This window comes from Muscardinus avellanarius (genome assembly GCF_963383645.1).
Source record: "Muscardinus avellanarius genome assembly, chromosome: 10".
NCBI classification, from domain to species: Eukaryota; Metazoa; Chordata; class Mammalia; order Rodentia; family Gliridae; genus Muscardinus; species Muscardinus avellanarius.
Genome location: NC_137796.1, coordinates 42,229,102 through 42,250,085, shown reverse-complemented (window position 1 = coordinate 42,250,085; position 20,984 = coordinate 42,229,102). Strand labels below are relative to the sequence as shown.

Sequence of the window (20,984 nt, the reverse complement as noted above, 5' to 3'; positions counted from 1 at the left end):
GAGGGGTGAGTTATTCAGAGCATCACCTTGACTTAAGGCAGGTCGGCCCTCATGTACACCAGGTGGCTTTGCAGGAGTCCCTGCCCTATCCCAGGCCTTCCCATGCAGCCACTACCCCCACTGGTGTGCGTACACCATGGATCACGGGGAGGGGCCAAGGAGAAAGCTGGGTGGTGTAGAGCAGTGGGCCCCCACTGCTGTGAATGGGATCTGGCTGTGCATCCCACAGTATCAGATATGAAAATGACCAGTGCAAATGCTTTCTTCAAAAGAGGAGAGCACACCCCACGTTCAGCTAGTAGACAACTATCCATCTCCACAGGAGGTCAGAGAGAGGAGGATACACAAAGAAGACAGATGAAAGACACCAAAGTTAAGCAATGAAACTCCTAGGACTCCTAGGATGCCCAAGGCAGGGCTATGGCTTGGGAAGAAGGAAGACCCCAGTTGGGACTGAGATAGTGATGGAGGAAGGGAAGGAGATAGAGGGGCTGACCAAGGACACTTTCAGTCTCAAAGGGCAGCGTCTTGTTTGAAAGCCACGTGTCCATCACCACCAGCACTGAGTGAGGACTGGATCACAGCAGCAGCCTGCCATCTGACCACCCTTGGGTCCCTAGCTCCGTCAGTCATTACATCCAGATCAGTTCTAGATGTGCCCCCCACCTGCCCTGTGGCTTCTCATCTCCTAGCAGAAAAGCCTGGGTCAGGACCATTACCTAATCTATATGGCCACTACAAAAGCAAACTGCAAAATGCCTGGCTTCAACAGTATTGAGAATTTTAAGTCAGGGACATTGGGCCAAGTGAATAGCTTTTCTTGGGCACGGGTATGAGACCCTCAGCCATGTAGCTGGCCATGGCTAGAGTCCTTAGGATGGCCTGCAAGGCCCTAGGGAACCCCCATGGCTCTTTCCTGTCCCTCTTTCCATGTGTCTTCTCTACAATGCTTCTCTTCCCAGGTGGACAGTCAGAGGAGAGGACCTGGACTTTTCTGGAGTGGCTCTATTGGAAAACACATACCAGTACTTCTCTGCAACTGCACAAGCACTGGGTCCTCTCTGTTCTCTGACCTGGATCCTTGGTGCTCCCTGAATCCTTTTGTTAACTCACGGACACCTTCAAATCTTTGCTTGAAGGTCACCTCTAAGACCTGGTCTCTGTCCACCCACATGAAGCAGTAGCCCCAGCACTCCCTAAATTCCTTACTTGCCTTGCTCTCCTCGATCATCTTCTCCCCAACCAACCCACCAGTTATGTCATCTGTTGTGGCCTGTCCCACCCCCAGAATGGGAGCTCCTTGAAAACAGGGACCGGCTTTGGTATCCTTTCTCCATGCCCCACCCCCACCCAGATCTCCAATGCCTAAAAAAGGGCATTACACACTGGAGTCCTCAGAAAATATTTGCTGACAGAGCGAGTATGTGCAGGTCTCACCATTTCCTCAGTCTCCTTTCTCTTGCTACAATAAATGATGTCTGTCTTGGACAACAGGACTATCAAGAGCGCAAAGATAGACAGAGCAGGGCTCTGGACAGGAAGGGCCAGCCATCGCTGATGGAGATGTCCATGGGAGGACATCGGCTCCAAGCAATGCCAGCAAAGTCATTCTACAGGAGGAACCATCCACAGAGGGATGTACTCGAGGGCAGAGCCAAGGAGAAGCAGCTTCCTGGGACTTAGGGCTAGAGCTGTGTTACTCACTTCTGTACACTAAAGACATGGAGAGTGCCTGACGTAGGGGAAATGTTCAATTAGTGAATAGCTAAATGACATTATGAATAAATGGTTGAATGCATGAATGAATACACTGTGCTGCAGAGTACCTCCCAACTTTGTTTTCTGTTAACTCAGTAACCCCCTGTGCAGCTACAAGGGGAGGGGGAGGGCAGAAGCCGCATAAGCAGAGGCAAGCCAACGTAGACCTGTGTCAGTGTAGACATGTGTATGTAATGCCAAACCCGGGTTTTCTGTTATCACTTTTCAAAACAGGTCTACACCTGACTAGGTTCAAATCATGCTATACTTTAATTTCTTACCTATAAAGTCTATCCAGTAGGATTCAGCACAACCCAGAAGGTGAAATTTTCACTGACTTTAAACATCATTTTATTTTACAATGTAAATGTACTAACACACACACACTCCATCAAGATAAAGTGTCTATACTATACTATTTATTTTGTTGTCATAATATGGTGCCTGTCATGAGTTTTCCATAGCATGGCCCCACAGGGGCTTCAAGCTGAATTGCCTACTTCCATGCAATGAAAGAGAAGCTCTGTATCTACCAGAAACCAGAAAACCAGGTCATACCTTTCTAATCTACATCCTCCTCTTGCTGCTCAAGACCATTGTGTTTGGCTTGGCCTTGGGAAGCAGTGAAGCAACAGGTCACCACTATTGTGACCAACTCTTGGTACTTTGAGTACTCTCTGGGGACAGCCATGGCCAGCCTCCCCAAGGCAAGAAGCAGCTTAGGGATGGGAGGCATCAGGCTTGGGAGTTGCCACTCTAGCCTTTACACAGCAGAGGAATCCACCTGAGAGCCTCACCCCTCGCCTCAATCTCTTCCTCCCAGTCTTTGTGTTTATCCTTACCCTCTGGCCCCATCGCAAATCTACCCTAATGCATGCAGAACATTAAAGAACTGTGGAAATAAATAAAAGCAGCTCTTTACTTACCTTCTCAATTTGAGAACAGGGAGGGTTTTTTTTTTCTTTTTTCTTTTTTTTTTTTTTTCTTTACGGTACTGGGGATTGAACCAAGGGGCATTCTACCTCCAAGCCACACCCCCAAGCCCTATTTTTTATTCTTTATTTTGAAACAGGGTCTCACTGAGTTACAAAGGGCCTCTCTAAGTAGCTGAGGCTGTCCTTGAACCGTGATCCTCCTGACTCTGCCTCCCAAGTTCTCGGATTACAAGCATGCGCCACCATGCCTGGCTCAGAGAGGGTATTTAAGGTTGCTGTACTTCCTAATTTTACCTTTTAATATTGGGAAACAGATACTACTGCATCTGATATGAAAGGTGGAATACCTCTTGCTTCTCACAGAAGCCAGAATGGCTTCTCCATCCAGGTGGCTTCTCCATCTTCATTATCTTCATATTACTTATCACAAGCTGAAAGTATTTTAAGCATTCATTTATTATTGGTATTCCCTATACAATGCAGGCCCCATGAAGGCAATGATCTTGTTGGTGACCATTTCCCAGCTATCTAGAACAATTTCACACACTCCACAAATAGCCACTTCTTAAAAGCAGTTTGCTGAGGGAGGAACAGAGATCCTGAAAAGAGAATGGGGCTACGAGTCTTGGCAATGGCACCTAAGAGAAGCAGTACCTCCCATCATATCTACCATATTGGAATGTGCCAAAGAAGGGCTGGGCCTGGGGCTGATCAAGGTCGGAATGGGGTAGAACTGAGCAGAGTTATTAGTGGAAGTTTCTCTACCTCTCTCCAAGGTAACTTTCTCTAAGAAGACTTTACTCAGATTGCCAAAGAATAGGCTTTTGAAGTGACTTCGTTGAGCATGGCCATTAAGAGTCTTGACTAGCCCCAGCTCTCTATCTATGGATACTTAAAAGAAAAACTGGGAAGATTGTAGTTCAAAGAACAAACTCTTGCTAGGGGAAGTCTCATCTGAGAATATGAGAGACCCTCTTCTTGGGGGTACCTGAAAATATCTGTGTTTTTCATGATGTCATGTTTTCAAGGTCATATTACCAATCCTCTTAGATTCTATATCCCCCACCACCACCACCAAGAATGGGGTTAGTGTGCAAAGACACAGTGGTGTTGTCCCTAGACTGGCTGTCCTACAGTATGGCTGTTCAGACTTACAGGAAATCCCTGAGTCCCAGAACAGGCAGAGTTGAGATACCCCAAAATAGCCCAGGACTGAGAATCAGGAGACCTGGGAGACTAACTAGAAATAAAGCAAGTCATTATTTTCCCTTAGAGTTTCAGTTTCCCCATCTGTAACAATGGGCAAAATACCCCCATTCTATCCTTGGTGACCACTTAGGGCCATCAAGACGCCCGATGAAATTCAATGTGGGAAAGCCTGGGGAAATGATGATAATATGTGCACGGGGTCAGAGGCCTAAAGGCCTGATGTTCTCTGCCTTCATACCTGAGGGTCTTTGTTGTCCCTTCTGAAGATTTGCCCCAAAACTCTGCATGACCAATTCCTGTCATCACTCAGCTCTCTCACCAACATCCCCTCCCCAAAGAGACCTTCCCTGCCCCTCGGGGTATGTGCTTCTGACCTTCCCGTGTTACTCTCCTACCCTTTCTCCATCTTCATTATCTTCATTTTACTTATCACAAGCTGAAAGTATTTTAAGCATTCATTTACTATTGGTATTCCCTATACAATGCAGGCCTCATGAGAGCAATGATCTTGTTGGTGACCATTTCCCAGCTCTCTAGAACAATTTCACATGCTAAATAGTGAACAGATAACCATGCTCATCGCTGGGATGTAATCTTCTTCTGGAAGGCTTGGAGAAAATGCCTGTTCTTTACTTCTCAGAACAAAGCTGGTGGGGTGGTCTCCTCTCCACTCACCCTAGATCTGCCCCTGTTCCTTCTTTCCACACCTCCCATAACTCTCCCTCCCATCCATGGTCTGCTCTTAGGGCAGGAGCTAAACCTTAGCTTGACCAGCAGTCCCAGGGGCCCCTCTCTCAGGGGCCCCTCTCTCAGGGGCTCCTTTCTCAGGGCATCTCCACCCTTAGCCTGTGGGTTGTGGACACACCATTCTTGGAGTTCTTCAGTATTTTTGTGACTTTTGACCTCATCAAAGCCCTCGAAGGCAGGCCACCCTCAGCTAGCCAACCAATCTCAACCTCCAGAGACACACTCCTCCCCATCGTAGAATGACCTGGCAAGGGACACAGCTTGAACTGTACTTCTGGGCGGCTCAGCCCCCTTTTCCCACTCCCTCTCCCAGAGTGACTCTTTTCTTAGAAGAGTGCATACAGGGCTTCTTAAAGAGAGAAGCACACTAAGATGTGAAAAAGCCAGATCCTAAGAAAAACCTGTAAGAAAGTCTGACTGCCGCCCAGCCTGCCTGCATCGCTGTGGTGGCAGGTAGGTGTGTGGTGAGCCCGGCGTGAAGCCCACTTGTGCTCTTTTGAGGAGCAGGGGGACAGCTGACCGCTTGTCCGCAGGATGTGTTTTGATAACTCCCAGAAATGAGAGGGTGTTTTATGGGAGGGTAATTGGGCATAATTCCCTTCATGACTTGGAGTCAACAGGCAGCCTCTACAGCTGGCCCTTATTTGGGACCATCAGCAGCAAATGCTATTTTCATGGCCGATTTATTAAAGACTCCATGTTTTTTTGAGGAGACGTCACAAACACAAAAAGGGGTATATTTATTGATATGTTTAAAATATAGGTTTTTAACTCGATTCCTGAGCCCTTAAAAACAAAGTAAAGAGATAGACAGATACAATTATGTTCTGACTGGTTTCCACCAGCCTGCCCAATGGGAACGTTTGTATATAGTTCTCAGTGGCACTGAAATCTGCTTAGGAAAGCAACAAGTCCTTTGTTCTGTTGACAACAGTTATTACAATTAATTCATTTTGTGATTGGTACTTGCGCTGAGTGACAAGGTGTTATTTTACCTCAGTAAAAGTTAAAGTGGTAATACCTACGTGCACAATAACGTTGGAGGCTTGCTATCACTCAGGGGAGAAGAAAAGGCTGGCTTCAGCGGCTGCCTGCTGCCGCCCTCTCCCTAACCCACATGCTGGTTGGAGCTGGGAGGAATGTGCTCCATTCCTCTGCTGAAAGTTTCTGCTCCATGGGGAGCACTCCAAAACCCATGGGGGTTCCTGCAAAGTTTTGCATGTAGGCCTGACTCAGGGTGACATGATTTGGAGGGAGGGTGTTCGGGGAACTGGATAGTAAGTCTTGCCATGAACAGGTCGTCTTTATCCATCTTGGAGTTCTACTAGGAGGCCTGGATCTACAACCTGTGTGCCAGGGTTTCTCAGCATTGGCACTGTTGACATGTGGGTCTGGATAACTCTTGGTTGTGGGGGTGGTCCTATCCATCATAGGATGTTTAGCAACATCCCTGGACCCTACCCATTAGATGTCAGAGGCATTACCAATGCCTCTTCTCCGACATTGCCAAATGTTCCCTGAGGAAGAAAATTGTGCCCTGCTTTCACCATTGCTATATGCTGTCCCCTGGGATGTTTATTGTCATAGATAAAAGGTTCCAGAGCCCTCCTCTCACCACGATCTCATCTCAAGCTCACTTAGGAAGCTGGCTGCCCCACCTAACCTAGAAGCAGAGCAGTAGGGTAAGTCTGGCCAGAGCTCCCCAAGGGGAGGGCACTGGAGGATGATGGGCCATTTGTACCATCTGCAAGTTATGGGTAAAGCAGAACAGAAGAATGGGAGAACTGAGGACTTCATCAAGGATGTGGCTAAGGAGACCATCTCAAAGGACATTCTCTCTGACTTTCCTAGAGCTAGGGTGACCAAGAAAGGCCACTTTCTGGGTATAGAGTCTTCCACCCTCATCTGTAACTTCAAGAATTTACAGTATTACAAATAACACAATATATATATATATATATATATATATATATATATATATATATATATATTGTTTAAAAAAACTATATCTACTCATTATTAGGGATTTTAATAATTACACACCAGGCTTCCAAAAACTCGGGTTATCTGAGTGACCCAATAGCTCCACTTCACTACTGGGTAGGTGGCTCCTCCTCTCTGCCCCTGGATTCCTATTGGCTTGCCCTTTGGCCTCCTGCTTCACTTCCTTTTGTAACTACCACTGAATCTCAACCGAGAAAGGGCACAGAGTAAGGTGAGGGCATCCTGGTTCCAGGTGGATTGCCTCTGGAAGCACGTCATGTTTCTCTGATGAGTAAGGAAAGCCTTGAGGTGCAGGAGACCACGCTCCTGTGACCTGTCCACCACCGTTTCCTCTTCAGAGCAGCCCTGCTGGATTTCTGTAGGAGACAGGTGTGGCAAACTCTCGGATCCTTGATGGCTAGCCATGGTATCGACATGCCAGGACAGAGGGCCAGTCATCTCAGTACCCCAGAGCACAGCTGAATGATGCCAGCCAGTGGACATCCTTTTCAATATGACCAGCTCAGCAAACTTGACCTGCCCTGTACATCTGCCTTGCAAAGCCATTGACAGGGAGCTGTGGAAATCCTCCTAATTTTTTTTATTAGCAATATTTATCACCTTCTCAAAATCAATTGCATATTTTAAATTAAAACAAATTACTATTTCTAGACTAATCAATACTTGCATCTTTGCCTTTTAACAAGTAAAAAGTTGAATATTAAGAAATCTTTGTCCCTGCTTCCATCAATTCTATTTTAATATAATTCAATATTTAATAAATATAATCCTCTTTGTGCAGAACAACGTCATAAAAAATGCAAAAGATTACATAGTATCCAAGATCTTGTGAGGTGGAAAATGCAGCCTTCCCCCATAGACTCCCAGACACCAGGCCCTTCTCCTCTCTTCACATATCAGGAGCTGTTTACTCCTATTAAGTCTAAAAAAAAGGTTTATATATTTAATGATTCTAAAACCAAAATGCTACCTACTATCTGCACAATTGCCATTTTATCTCTTTAAACTTCTCTGGCTTGACGTTTTTAAAAGGGCAAAAGCAGAAAACCCTTCTATAATACCTAATTTGTACATCTGCGGTTTCCCTCTGACTAGCACAGGCACCATATGTTTTTAATTATCATAATAGCCCTAAAGAACCTGTTCGGTGGGAAACACATATGATCCTTTTATTACTGGTTTGTAATTTAAACAGTTTTAACAGAAAAGGTCTGGCTAGGGGAGTGGCAGGCTCAAAGGCCTAGGAGCCCAGCCATGGACCTCTGAAAGCTCAAGTTCAAATCCCACCCACCAAGGGGGCCTCTTCCCCTGCTTGACAGAGGTATTTGGTCACATGTGAAGGGGCTCTGTGGGACTTTAAAGGACATAATCTGAGATCTCCAGTGATGCTGGGTTTAGGGCAGAGCCTGACACCATGAGAACAAGGTTGATAAATATTATCCAGGCTTGACCTCTGTTGCTGTCACAGTCAGGGGCTGGGCCCCCAGCAGCCACCAGGGCTGGGCCGGGAGGACTCGCCTGTTCCCTGGGCCACCCACTCTCCACTGCACTCTGAGACCTGACCCCAGGGAACAACTGCAAGTTGAGGGGTCAAGTTTCCTGAGGCCCTCTCAGTCTGAGGGAAGGGGGAAAGATAGTTTCTTTTATTTCCCCTGGAGGCTGGGAAATGACTAAATAAATATAGTCCTAGGATTAATTGATTTGCAGCCCGCAGAATGGATGGAATCGCAAAGCCATCGATGTGTCTTTGTCATTCATGGAGAGGTGAAGAAGACATTGGGACTCACGTTGCTGGTTCAAGACCACTTGGGTCACAACCAGCACACCTGTCCACACCTCCAGGGGCTCAGCGAGGGCTGATTTTCTTCTAAGCTGCTCAAACCTCAACCTAATTCCACTTAGTTGACCTGCAAGTGGCTCTCGTTCTAAACTGCTTGGTTTAAACTGCATCTGATTGTGGCCATAATATTTCATTGCCTTGATTTTTGTGTTTGCTGTCTATCATAGACTGATATTAAAAATGCAATATATTAGAAAAGAGGCATAATGTAATTTATAATACTAGTTGCTCCTCTATGGAACCTGTGCTAACCCCAGACTCAGTTCCAGGCATCCAACACATGCCTCAGTGCATTCCTCTCCCTGACTACAGAGCTGTTGTCCTCATGCCCCATGTGACCCTAAGCTGAGATTCCGTGAAGGACAGGATTTGAAGAGTAGGGAGACTTTTCCATGGAGTAGAAATATCACTGGGTGCAAGGCACCTAACTTTTTGGGCCTGTTTTCTCATTCGTGAAATGGGTCTGAAATCCAATGAGGCGAGTCTGGTGATTTGAAGGTGACTGGGAGCCTTAGAGTGCTGAGGGACCTGATAACTTCTGGGTTTGCACACCAAACATGGGTCAACACTGGGTGATCCAGAGCAAGTCTGGGAATGGGAGTGGTCTTCTACTCTTTCTGCTTATGAATGAGTTCCCTCCTGGGTAAGTCCATGGGACAAACATTCATTTAGCAAATTCTGATCTTGAAGAAGGAGGAGGAAGTCAGCAGTCCTGATCTGGTTTCCCAAGAGACCCCAGCAGACCCTGAGGAAGTCCTCTGGCAAGTGGGATAGAAAGAAAGAAGAAAGATAAAGAATGAAAGAAAGAAAGAAAGAAAGGGGGAGGGGGAGGGGGAAGAAGGAAGGGAGGATGGATGAAGGAAGGAGAAAAGAAGAGACAGAGCCGGGCGTGGTGGTGCACGCTTGTAATCCCAACATTCGGGAGGCTGACACTGGAGGACCGCGGTTCGCGCACAGCCTCAGCTGCTTAGGAGGCCCTCTGCAACTTAGTGAGACCCTGTTTCAAAATAAAGAATAAAAAATAGGGCAGGGGGTGTAGCTTGGAGGTCAAATCCCCCTGGGTTCCATCCCCAACCCCACAAAAAAAGGAAGAAGAGACAGAGACTGTCAGCCCCCACCCTTAAGGGGCCGCTCTTTCGCTTTGGCAAGAAGAGGACCAGATGGCCACCCTCATTTGAGATGTCAGCGGTGACCTCTCAAGTCAACACATAGCAAGTGCATCTTAATCAGAGTCCTTCCTGTCGTGGACAAGGCGATTGTACTGACCCGCCCCTCAAGGAAACGAGACCTTAATCACAGGCTGCTTGGAAGGGTTGTGAGGACAGCAGGCTCAGCCTGACCCTGCAGCCAGCAGTGACCACCCCTGCCCGCCCAGTGTCGGCCTTGCTCCATTGCCCAGCTGAGCCTGGGCTGGAAGGAAGGTATCTCCAAAATTCCAATCCTAGGAATAATAACTCACATTACTTCCATCCCATCTGCACCCAGTGAAGACAGAGCAGGGAAAAGAGCATAAAACACAAAGTTCCCACAGACAACATCTGTCTTAGTGCAAACAATGGACCATTATCTTGTAAATAATTCTGATTAAGCTGCAGCATTTCCTCCTGAAACAAGCACTGGGGAGCAGAGGGGGAGGAGGGTGCAGCTGGAGCTCCAGGCCTTGGCCACCAGGTGCTTCACTCAGGAACCTCACCTGACCCCTCCAGCCTCCCCAGCATCCTCACCAAGAACCACTGAGTGCCCCACTCCCCTGCCTGCACCTGCAAGAGGCACCATCAGACCCGCACCCTGCAGCCTCCAGCCCAGGCTGCAGGCAAGGTTCCTATCTGTCTTCTCTCTTCTTTCTGCTGGGTCTCCTCCTCCTCCTCCTCCTCCTCCTCCTCCTCCTCCTCCTTTTCCTCTTTCTCTTCTTTTTCTCCTCTTCCTCCTCCTTCTCTCTGGCCTCCCCATTTCCTCTCTTCTTCCCCTGTCTCTTTATGCACCTCTCTTGCTTTTGGCCTTTCTTTCCTTTTCTTTCTTTCATTCTTTCTTTTTCTTCTTCCTTTCTCTCTTTCTTTCTTTTTTCTTTGTGGTACCGGTGATGGAACCCAGGGGCCTTCTACCACCAGGTTACACTCCTACACCTATAGTATTTTTTTTATTATATAGAGTCTCACTAAGTTGCCGAAGCTGGCTTTGAACTTACAATCCTCCTGTCTCCGCCTCCCAGGCACTGAGATTACAGGTGTGTACTGCCATGCCCAGGTGGCTTTGGGCTTTCACCTTCTCTTATTCTTTGGTACCCTATGTCTTGAGGTCTTCTTTCCCTCCCCCATCCAAGCCCTTGGGAGTGAGAGTGGTAACAGGTTTGGGCCTCAACGTCCTGGGCTTTCTCTCTCAGGGTCATCAGGCCTGAGGGAGGGCCCACTGTCCTCCTCTGGCCCCTGGAGGGGCAATTGTGCCAGCCCCAGCCCTCTGGCCTCTTCTGTGGTATCTTCCAGGATGGTGAGGTAAGCCTGCCTGCCAAGTTTCTGCTCTGTCACCCACTTCATGCAGAATGTCCTATTGAAAAGGGGGGCTTTACAAAACCACCCCATCATTATGGAAATTCAGGTGTTTAACATTTGTGACAGCTAACACTTACATTGCATGGACAGCTACCCAAAGGCCTCAAGAAAGTTCCTTTTGTCATTTAAAATTAAACAGTTGCCGTGTGATTTAGAAAGAACAGACACTTCAAATCCTAGGTGTTAATGTAAAACAAAGCCAGGTTTCTGGTGGCACAAGCTTTTAGTCCTGGTACTTGGGAGACTGAGACAAGAAGATAATCAGGTTTGAGGGCAGCCTCGGCAACTTAGTGAGACCCTGTTTCAAATTATAAAGGGTTAGGGTATAGCTCAGAGGTAGAATGCCTCCTGGGTTCAATCCCTAGTACATGAGTACATAAGTAAATAAATAAGTAAATAAATAAATTGTAAAGCAAAAGCCATTGGTACAAGAATCCTATTCCCATTTTTTGACCACCAAAGATTGTTGTTGTTTTCCTAAGTATCAGCCATTTATGCTACTAAAAACAGGAGCCAATATGAATGAGCTTGCACACCCCTACACTGGATGGAAGGGGCTCATTGGCGTCTCATGCAGATGCCCATAGATTTCCAGATGTCTTCACTCCAGGTGTAAGAGGATCCTAGCTAAACATCCAGGCACAGGCCCATAGGTGATGAGTATGTATTAGCAAGAATGAGGGTACCATGCTTTACAACACCCTAACCAGATTTTCCACCCACTTGGCCGGGTCTCAGCAGGTTCCATGTTTCCATGGGAGCTCTGCCTTGGGCCTGCTGGGCAGCAGAAATCCTAAAATCATTGAAATGATGGTGACTTGTCAGCCTCCAAATTATCCCATACTCATTTCATTCTCTTAAGGGTGCACCAGTGTCCCATTTAATGAATGGCAATACTGAGGCAATTAGGTTAAGGAACATCTATGTCAAGGTGTGCCATGGGAAGCAAAGCCAAGGATATGAAGAGTTTGCACTTGGAAATACTACAGACTGTCCCAGGCTCAGGGAGCTTGCTAGCTGAACGTGGCTTTGAGTGGCCAAGGGAACTCTGAGGGTGGTAGGGTGAGAAGATGGGAAAGGTCACAGGCAAAATGGAAGTGGGTGTAATGACTCCTGTGCCCATGCAAGATGAACATATGAGCGCTCATCTCCCGGCAACCTCCTCTCCCTCTGAGAATCACTGGGCATGTGTGTTGCATGGAAGTGGCAGGGATAGGGCAAATATGTCCAAGAGGGACACACTAAGTAACAGATTAGAATCTGTAAAACTCCTGACGAATCCTCAATCATCATGCAAATTATTGTCTTCTCAAACTCATTTGTGACCACTAGAGGTTGAAAATAAAAACAAAAACTAGGCAATCCAATTTTCCTTGTATTTCGATGAGATTGAAAATCTAGTTGCATTGACCTCTTTTTCTGTCTCTTTTTCCTGTTTTACTGACTTCCAAAATTTTCTAGAAGAAAAATTCCTCAGTGGTCCTCTTATGATCTCCAACTATTGCCATGCCTCATAATAGCAAATGATCTTGCCCAAATTGAAATTCTGTATGTTCATTTATTTGTGAAAGTATCAGTGTGGATCCCACATACAGGGGTCCTGCTGAAGTGGGTGCTCATGAGGACTCTAGGACTGCTAGGGTCTTGGAGAATCATCTGAAAAATAAAGGCTGAAAGGGGTCATGAAGGACGTAACGTTGGAGACCTGGGGGGTCTTGAGAGGATGTCCAGGCTACCCCTCCTTTCACTGACAGGGAAGCCATGCCCAAAGAAGAGAAGCGAGTTATCTAAATCCCTGGAACATGGGTGCTGCTAGATGCCTGGTCTCCTAACCCAGGCAGGATTCTGACCCTCTGATCTCCCCTCAGTAAGCCTGCCCCTAAGTCAGAGGCTGGATACCTCTCAGCAGTTCTCTTCTCATAAAGAACCACACAATACACACTTTTGTTCTCATCCTTGGCTCTAGAAGGTCTGGTACCTTCTCCAGTGGGAGCAGGTTGGTATAAGAATGTTCTGATCAAGGGGTTCTCTCCCACTCATAGTGGACACTGTGAGCACCTACCCCTTCCCTTCTGATTGCCTAGCATGCCAACAGCCTCCTATTTCTCTTTGCCAGAGGGCTTTCTCTCACCAGGAGCAGAAGGTGTGGCCAAGGGAGGGCTAGAGTGACCCTCGATTAATGAGAGATGCAGCGTTGGGTAAACAGCCCAGCTTCTTAGCCCTCAGAGGATGGTGCTGAGGGCAGCATCATACCAACCCTACAGGGCCTCCAAAGGGGTCCTTAGTGAGCATACCTGGATTGTCTTTGCATTCCTCTACCCCCCTTTCCTGTCCTCGCTTCCTAGAATTGCCTCCCACTTCCCGCAACCATGCCCTCTAGGGATCTGGTTTGGTGCAACCTTAACCATAGTACCCAGGGTGTCTTAGAGAATTTAGACTAATGGTTCCTCTCCTTGACAAGAAAGAGGTCAGCACAGTGTGGATCCCAGTTACCCACCTACAGGGTGCACCTCCAGCCTCCCAGGTGTGCACCTCTGAGCACCAGCACTTCCCCGGGATGTGCAAAACACTGGACTCAAAACAGAAAAGCGACTTGTCCATCATATAAAAAGAGCAATAATTTGGTAAATTGATCACAAATTTGCTTTCCCTGCTTGGTTGCCTTTCTCCTTTTATGTGGATAATTGAGAGCATATTATGTTAATTTCACAACAACAGAAGTTCAGAAGGGAAACTTAACCCTGTGTGCAGTGGTGGCCATCAAATGTGTGTGTCTGGACAACTCCACAAAGAACATGAAAGACAAACTCTTCATGAAGCCAGTCAATGTCTGGGTGCACAAATGGGTATTTTTGCTAATGAAATTAGCTATGCAAAGTTCCCCAACTCTAACCTTGAAAATGTGCATTGTTTGTTCCAGAGGCAGAATCTGCCCATGCAGAGACAGTACTGCCAATGTGCTACTATGTATTTAGAAATGTGGTTTCCTCATCATGAAGTTCCCTGGAGAAAAAGTGACTATACATATACAGTAATCATGTCCCAAAGTCTAGATTCTTCCCCTTCCACCGGAGTATCTAAATTTCATTAAAGCAAACACAGTTCCAAATATGTGTGAAGGAAGAAGTGGATTGGCAGACTCTCTGAAAAGCATCCTGCCCTTCCTTGGCCTCTTGCATCGTAAGTTGCACACACCTCCTTGAAACTCTGTTCCATATATGATGGGGGTCTCTTATGCACCTCGGCCCAGTGAGCATCCATGTTGGAAAGGGTGAAGGCTATAAGGCCAAGGGCAGATCCAATGGGTGATGTCTGTGCTTGTGCCCAGTCCAAATCCAGACGGGTGGGGGTTTGGGTGGAAGTTTTGGGGGAGAGAAGGAACAGAATTGCCAGTCCCCATGCAGAGCTATGAAATAAGGTTGGCTCCTTTTAGAGACCTGAATCCACCCAGCTCCCTCAAGGCAGCAGACAGGAAGGATGTTCCCAAGAACATTCATCTGGTGAGAAGGGAGCTGTCACCAGAGGCAGGAAGGAGGAGGAAGTGGGTGGGGAGCGAGGGGAGCATAAAGCATGATGCTGTGAGCATCCTGAAGTGGGAGGGCTGCTTCATGGAAATGGGGAAATGACAATCCACAAAGGCCTCCTATAAGCTTAAGAAGTTGCCACTGGGGAGTGACTCAGGAACTAACCCCCCGCGTGAGAGGCAGAAATGCTCCCCAGTCCTCCAGCTTAGAGACTGTGTTAGGGGGATTGGCCCTCCATGGAAGGAAGCGAGAACAGACTCCTGGGTACACAGCCCTGGGGGCCTTCCTGGATGGCTGTGGGTGGGAGGGGCCGGGGCATAGGCTCCCTTGCATGACTCTTTCCTCCCTTGGTTTGCTCTCCCTTGCTGCATACCTAGGGCTCAGCCCCTCTTAGCAGCCTCCTAGCTGACTGTCCAAACTGGTAGTTGCAATGGTGATGGACACCATTGAGTGGTGGGGAGTGTGCACTGTGGCTATAAGTAATGAATAATACTGGGAACACGATCTCCGCCCTGAGCAGAGGCGACCCCAAAAAGTTGAGGTGAATTTGTCACCTTTTTTCACCCCACTCCCCTCAGGGCAGTTCCCCAGACTCAGGTGATGTGGGAAATCAGGATGAATTCTGCTGCAGTCCCTCTTCTTGGGCAAGCTCAGCCTGCACGCTGCCAGAAGCTGGTCCTGCTTAGATGTGGTCACATGACCCTGGGGCCTGGAACCTGGGCCTCTTCGCTTTGCCTTTGCTAGGGCTTTGAAGGATCGAACCCACAGTGTGCGATCTCAGCTTCACCTGCACAGAATCGCAGCAGTCAAGGGTACTGAAATCTACAGAGGTGGGAAACCTTTTTGAAGAGTTCTACTTTCCCTTTGGGGCTCTATCCCATCTTCTCAGATTTGGGGCCTTTCACTTTTCACCTTTTCCTCCAAATAAGAGATGACCTGTGCTGTGGTTCCTGGGCGTCAGGGTCACTTGAACATTTTTTTTTTTTTATGAGAAATACTGGAGGGAATGTTTTAATCAGTCAAAGCTATTGGTTTATCTGTCCTACTAATAAGGCCAAAGTTGTTCCAATGGACATTTCTGAAGTCCCACTCCCTGTTGGATATTTTATTTGCCTGGTAAAGTGAGTATTAGATTTAGGGGCTTCAGATACTATGTCCCAACCCCACAGGACCATGTAGATGAGGAACGGGGATATGCCAAATTGAAATGTTTACAAAACATATCCAAGCAAAGAAGCTTGTAGATACCATTGAACGGCTGGGTCTAAAAGGCCAGCTGGTGGACAATAAAACCAGGCAGCACGAGTAAAAAGCGCAGCCCTTCCTTTCTCCATCTTCTCCATTAGGAGGCAAGGGCGAGGGGTAGACAGGAAAAAAAATCTGTTGCAAAAAAAAACCACACGTACAACCCCAAATCTTTTTAGAACAAAAAAAAAACCTCCCACTCTCTACTAATCCTGATGATCTTTCCACTAAAACTGTCCTTCGAAGGATGAAAAGAAAACATTAAGGTCTGCCACAGGAGCTGGGTGGGAGTAATCTCCGTGCCAAGCCCTCCCCATCCATGGGTCTTGTGAGCGGCTGCAGGGTCCGGATGCCTAAAAGTCACTGTACAAAGAGATAGGCGTGTGTCATCGGGGTCCCCATGTCCCCACCACCCAAATCAGGAAGTCTCTTCTCTTTTGCATGTTTACAAACTGTTACTTAGAGGGCCCACCTAAAAATGGATGGGGCAATGCAACAATAATTCCCTGAATGTCCTGCTGAAGCTTCCAACAGAGAGAAGAATGTCACAGGGGTGAGAGGGGTGTTGTGGAATGAATTAACATAATGACTCAAAACTGCACTAATGTTTCACATCTTTTTTTTTATTAGCAATACCAAGATAAGTTATTGAAGCATTTTTAGTATTGTTTTACATTCCATTCATAAATGACCTAACTTGTAACTCAGCATACAGCACACTTAAAGATATAGTTTGACACTTATTCAGAAAGCTACAATTATGATAACTTACATGCCTTCATTACCAGGAACACCTTAATATATCTTCTAATTACTTCAACAATACTCTATTCCAAAGCACACGATAACCCAGTACAAGTTTACACATTTGCTTCAATCACCATTTTTAAGTTGTGAATGTCAAGGTGCTGTTTGCTGGAATTTTACTGTCATCTGTTCCTGGTTAATACGACGAGCTGACACAATATTAAACTAGCAATATTTCTGCTTAAATACTATGGAGAAAGATAATTACTTCACTTTTCTGTATTCTTCTAAAGTGTTACAAAATACAGGACAATCAGACACAAGTGGTAATTCTGACGAAACCATCACAGGGCTCACCTGTAGAAGCTCAGGTGAGCAGGTGGAACAGATACCCCTCCCAGCTAGGCTTTTCACAGGTGAAGGAACCTGTCACTCAGGATTTATGACTTTGAGGGAATTTTCTTTTCATTCTAGTTACTAAGCTTTTGCAATCCATGACTAATAGCAGAACATATGGGACAATATTTTTAGCCTCTGATTCTTTGCTATATATACTGTAGGTTGGTGTGCCGTGTGTATACACATACCTATGCCAATAGTAATTATTTATTCAACACACATATGTGTATACATTCTTCTCTTGACTTTACACGATTAACAAGCTGCAGATAACCACCGAGGAGCACGAACAGACAAGGGCAAGTCCAGATAGATCGACTAGGACAGGGGGAGTCACTTACCTGAAAGAAAACGTGCAAATTTGTTAAACAATCCAGAAACCATCTAGGCTAGAGGCATTTGAAAGCAAGGGTAGGGCCACATTCCCTAACGGCTTAATGGAATAATAACAATAAAGCAATATTTATTAAATTTGGTCCTTCTATCTCTGATGAAAGCAAGAATAGCCTATATGATTATAGCAGGTTGGCAATTAGACATAGAGGTACTATGGATCAGTGCTAAGTAATAGGTGATAATTACTATTTATTTGAAACCTGGGCTTTGCATATAACCTTTGGAAATCATAATTAATAATAATAATAATAATAATAATAAAAGAACCTGATTCCTTTAGTAGCTAACTTGAATCTAGATGGTTGTCAGTTCCGACCATCACTTGCATTCAGTAGCCTAAGGAAGTAGATGCCAAGCTCAACTACCCAGGGAACCTATACCCAGTGCAAGACATCAATGGGGTCACACTACTCCTATTTTAGATGGCAATGGCTGGACTTTCTTAGAGAGTTTGCAATTCACCAGAGACATGAGTCTCTGCTTTGATAACACCCTCTTCTCTCAAGATTTTCTTCCTCGCTCTCAATAACAAACCATTAGCAGCGGGGGAAATATATTGAACATATTTTGAACCTAAGAGCTTGGTTGCTCCCTCCTCTCCCTTAAGCTTGATCCTGGGCAGTGGGTACCACACATTCCAGAGACTATATGGATACAGCAACTAAAATTAATGCTACCAGACTTTCCTCCTGCTTCCGAGGCACTGTTGATTCAGACATTAGCTTCTGGAGCCAAAAAATATGCAGCAAAAGGAGAGGAACATAAACAAGGCTAAATGTCATCAGTGTTTGCCGAGTTACAGACACCATCCATTTGTTTGTTCTGAAATGACGAGTGGACCATTTGGCAAATACAATGGTACTCACACAACAGTCCTGTCATCCTGCAGTGCAAAGGATAGCACACCAGTGGCATTCCCACTTTATTTAGGGGAGGAAATAAGAAGAGGAGAAGAATGCTGGAAGATTTTGGAGAGGGCTGATATCCAAGGGGCTGTCCCTTGGTTAAACATGGAGCACAAAGCACATCTCTGAATGAGGGTAGAACACTGCCTACCTGGGGATGCTGATTTCTGTAAGAGGTCCTAGAGACATTACCTATGCTTTGTACCACCACAGTCAAAGAGAAAAGGTCTGTAGCCAGTTGGAATGAGGTGATGATTTGTACAAACTTAGAAATTTCTGCCCTTGGACTTCATGGCAACACAAAGGATCCTCTCTACTGGGGTCTGATATCCAGCCCTGGACACTCATAATGGCTGGAAGCAGGTTGAACCCTGGAGGTCACCAGCTAACCTGCAAATGATGAAATTGGGTGTGGAAATTGAGTACATACTGTGCTTTATCCACAGTCTCTAAAGCCAATCAATGTGAGGATCATCACAGAAGAGGAAAATGAGGAATAATTGCACATTTGGCTTTAAATAAAGCAAGGCAGAACCATAGATAATGGCAGAGACCCCTTGGTTGTCCCCACTCCCAGGCTAACTGCTATCTCTTGGGTTGATTGAGTGTAGCTCAAGCTCCCCATACACTTGGCAGACTGGGATGTTGTAGTTCTCCTATGCGATTTTCCTAGTTCTATCTTCTTTCTTCATTGTAGAACCCAGATTGTTCTACAAGACCAAAAAATGCACCAAATGTCATAGTTAGCACTCACTGCCTATAATCAGAGTGATGCATAAACTCATATTTGATTCTTATGCTATTGTACATAACTCGGCCATGGCTCCTTCAGAATTCTCTAACTCACCTTAGACCTTAGCCATTTCTTGGTCAAACACGACAGGGGTGGGACTTCTTTCTTAACTCTAAGAATTTGCCTTATATCAAAAATAGAACTGAGTAAAAACTGAAATGGTGTAACCACTGGGATGAAATTTCATTACAAAATTGCCAGAATCATCTTCAAAGCTAACTCTTCTTTGTAATAACACACAGCAACTACCTGCCCAGGCTCTGTGTCTTGGTTTCAAAAGGAAATGTACCGGGATGACCTATTTGTTCTCTACAAGCACAAAATCATGGGTGGAATGTGATTCTTTCCCTGTACATGGAGCCAGGCCCAGGTGCTTTGCAGATTGGTTTCTATACTGTCAATGTGTGGAAAATCCTGGGCCTTCCTTGCTCTCTTGCTCCCCAAGCTCTCCCTTGACTAACGCTTCTATCACTTTTTCAGAATGGACAGGGCCTTCAGCTAGTCAGTGGATGTAAACACTGTTCTGGTCTGCCCTTATGCTTCTATGTAGAGCTCATCTCATTCCAAAACCAATTCCAAGCTCTTCAGTGGAACAGGGGTGCCCTTGTGCATTATGTTCACCAACAGAGTAAAAAAATGTGGCCCGTTCCTGAAGCCTGGAAGTCACCTCATGAAGCTAAGCCTCCAGTCAGAGTGAGATTTCATGTAACAAGATCTGACCCACTCTGGCATAACAGTGAATGTCCTCCAACCTCCCCGCACAGGCTCAAGCTCTTCCTAAAGATTCTGTTGCATGTCCTTGACACATGTGCTGGTCTATATGGTAAACTGCTCCTGCTCTTGACATTGTCTGGTACAACAGGACTCTCCCTAACCATCCAGCTCGTGCAGTCTCTTCCCCATTGGCCCTCTCTTCTGCACTTGAGTTAGAACTGCACTGACTCTGAATGAGCAGTGTGCACTGGCCAGGGCCTCATGGAACTGAAGATCAGAGTTTTAAAAGTTAAGAAGCAGAGATGCAATAATCAGGGATGTGCAACCTACAATACAAGAACCACCCATGATTTGGGATGAGAAGGCACGTCTCCAAATCACCAGCAGATGTGAGAGGGGCTGCTGAGATATGAGGGAGTTTATGTACTACAAACAAAGATTTGTCTTTCAATACTCTTATACCCCACGAAAATAGAGTTCTTCCTTAAACAGAGATTCATTAATTCTTCCCACAAGCCTATTTCTAGGGGGTACCTAAAGAGAGATTTGGGTTTACCAACTAGACAAAATCAGACTCCAAACTCTATCTGAGATGAGGAATATTAGGAATAATTTTTAGGTTTGGCAAAGCCCAACTACATGAGAAAGATAAGCTATCAACCTAAAGGACCAGACTGAAAATCTGTATCTAAGTTAAGTGGAGCAGAAAAGAGGAAACGAACATTGGAAATAGTCTGTTCCATGTCCCAATATCATTTCCACCCTGTAAAGTGAAGAAAGTGTGTGTGGCGAGGTGGGAGGGAGGGTCTGAAGCTTACAGCTGCTGCTTGTGCTTCTTGCATTGCTACAAAAAGAGTGAACTGGACTGAGAAAAAAAAATTCAACCCAGTGGATTGAAGTTTCCCTCTGAGATATTGACTCTTAGCACGGATGACTAAGATGCTCAGCCCTCCTAGGTCCCAGAATACCACCTCAGCCACCAAGAAAATAAGAAGATTGTATTTATGGTGGGCCAGACATGGGGAAAGGGAATGGAAACCGAACAGGGTCAGGCTTACTCAGAGGCAAGAGGAGAGCACCCCTGCCCCCAAGCAAGTGCAAAGGATAAAGAACAGAGGAGGGCCTTCCCTGTCTGCTTTCACACACAGAAGGATGCAGAAGAAATGAGGCCAAATAAATACAGAACTCGTGCTCTCTAAAAATAGGCAGTTTATGGCCAGAG

General features: G+C 46.1%; 1 protein-coding gene across 2 annotated transcripts in view; it reads right to left on the bottom strand.

The window, feature by feature from the left end:
- The window catches only part of ZNF536 (zinc finger protein 536), a gene marked incomplete at both ends in the record, with an annotated part of 267,928 nt that overhangs the window by 140,227 nt on the left and 106,717 nt on the right, over window positions 1-20,984 (bottom strand). Inside the window, one exon of one of the 2 annotated variants that reach the window (XM_080704162.1) lies at window positions 18,213-18,270. The exons of the other annotated variant lie outside the window; for it this stretch is intronic. Coding sequence (XP_080560288.1) covers window positions 18,213-18,270 — 58 coding nt within the window. Of the gene's footprint in view, window positions 1-18,212; window positions 18,271-20,984 lie in introns of those variants that run through there. 2 annotated transcript variants of the gene reach the window in all.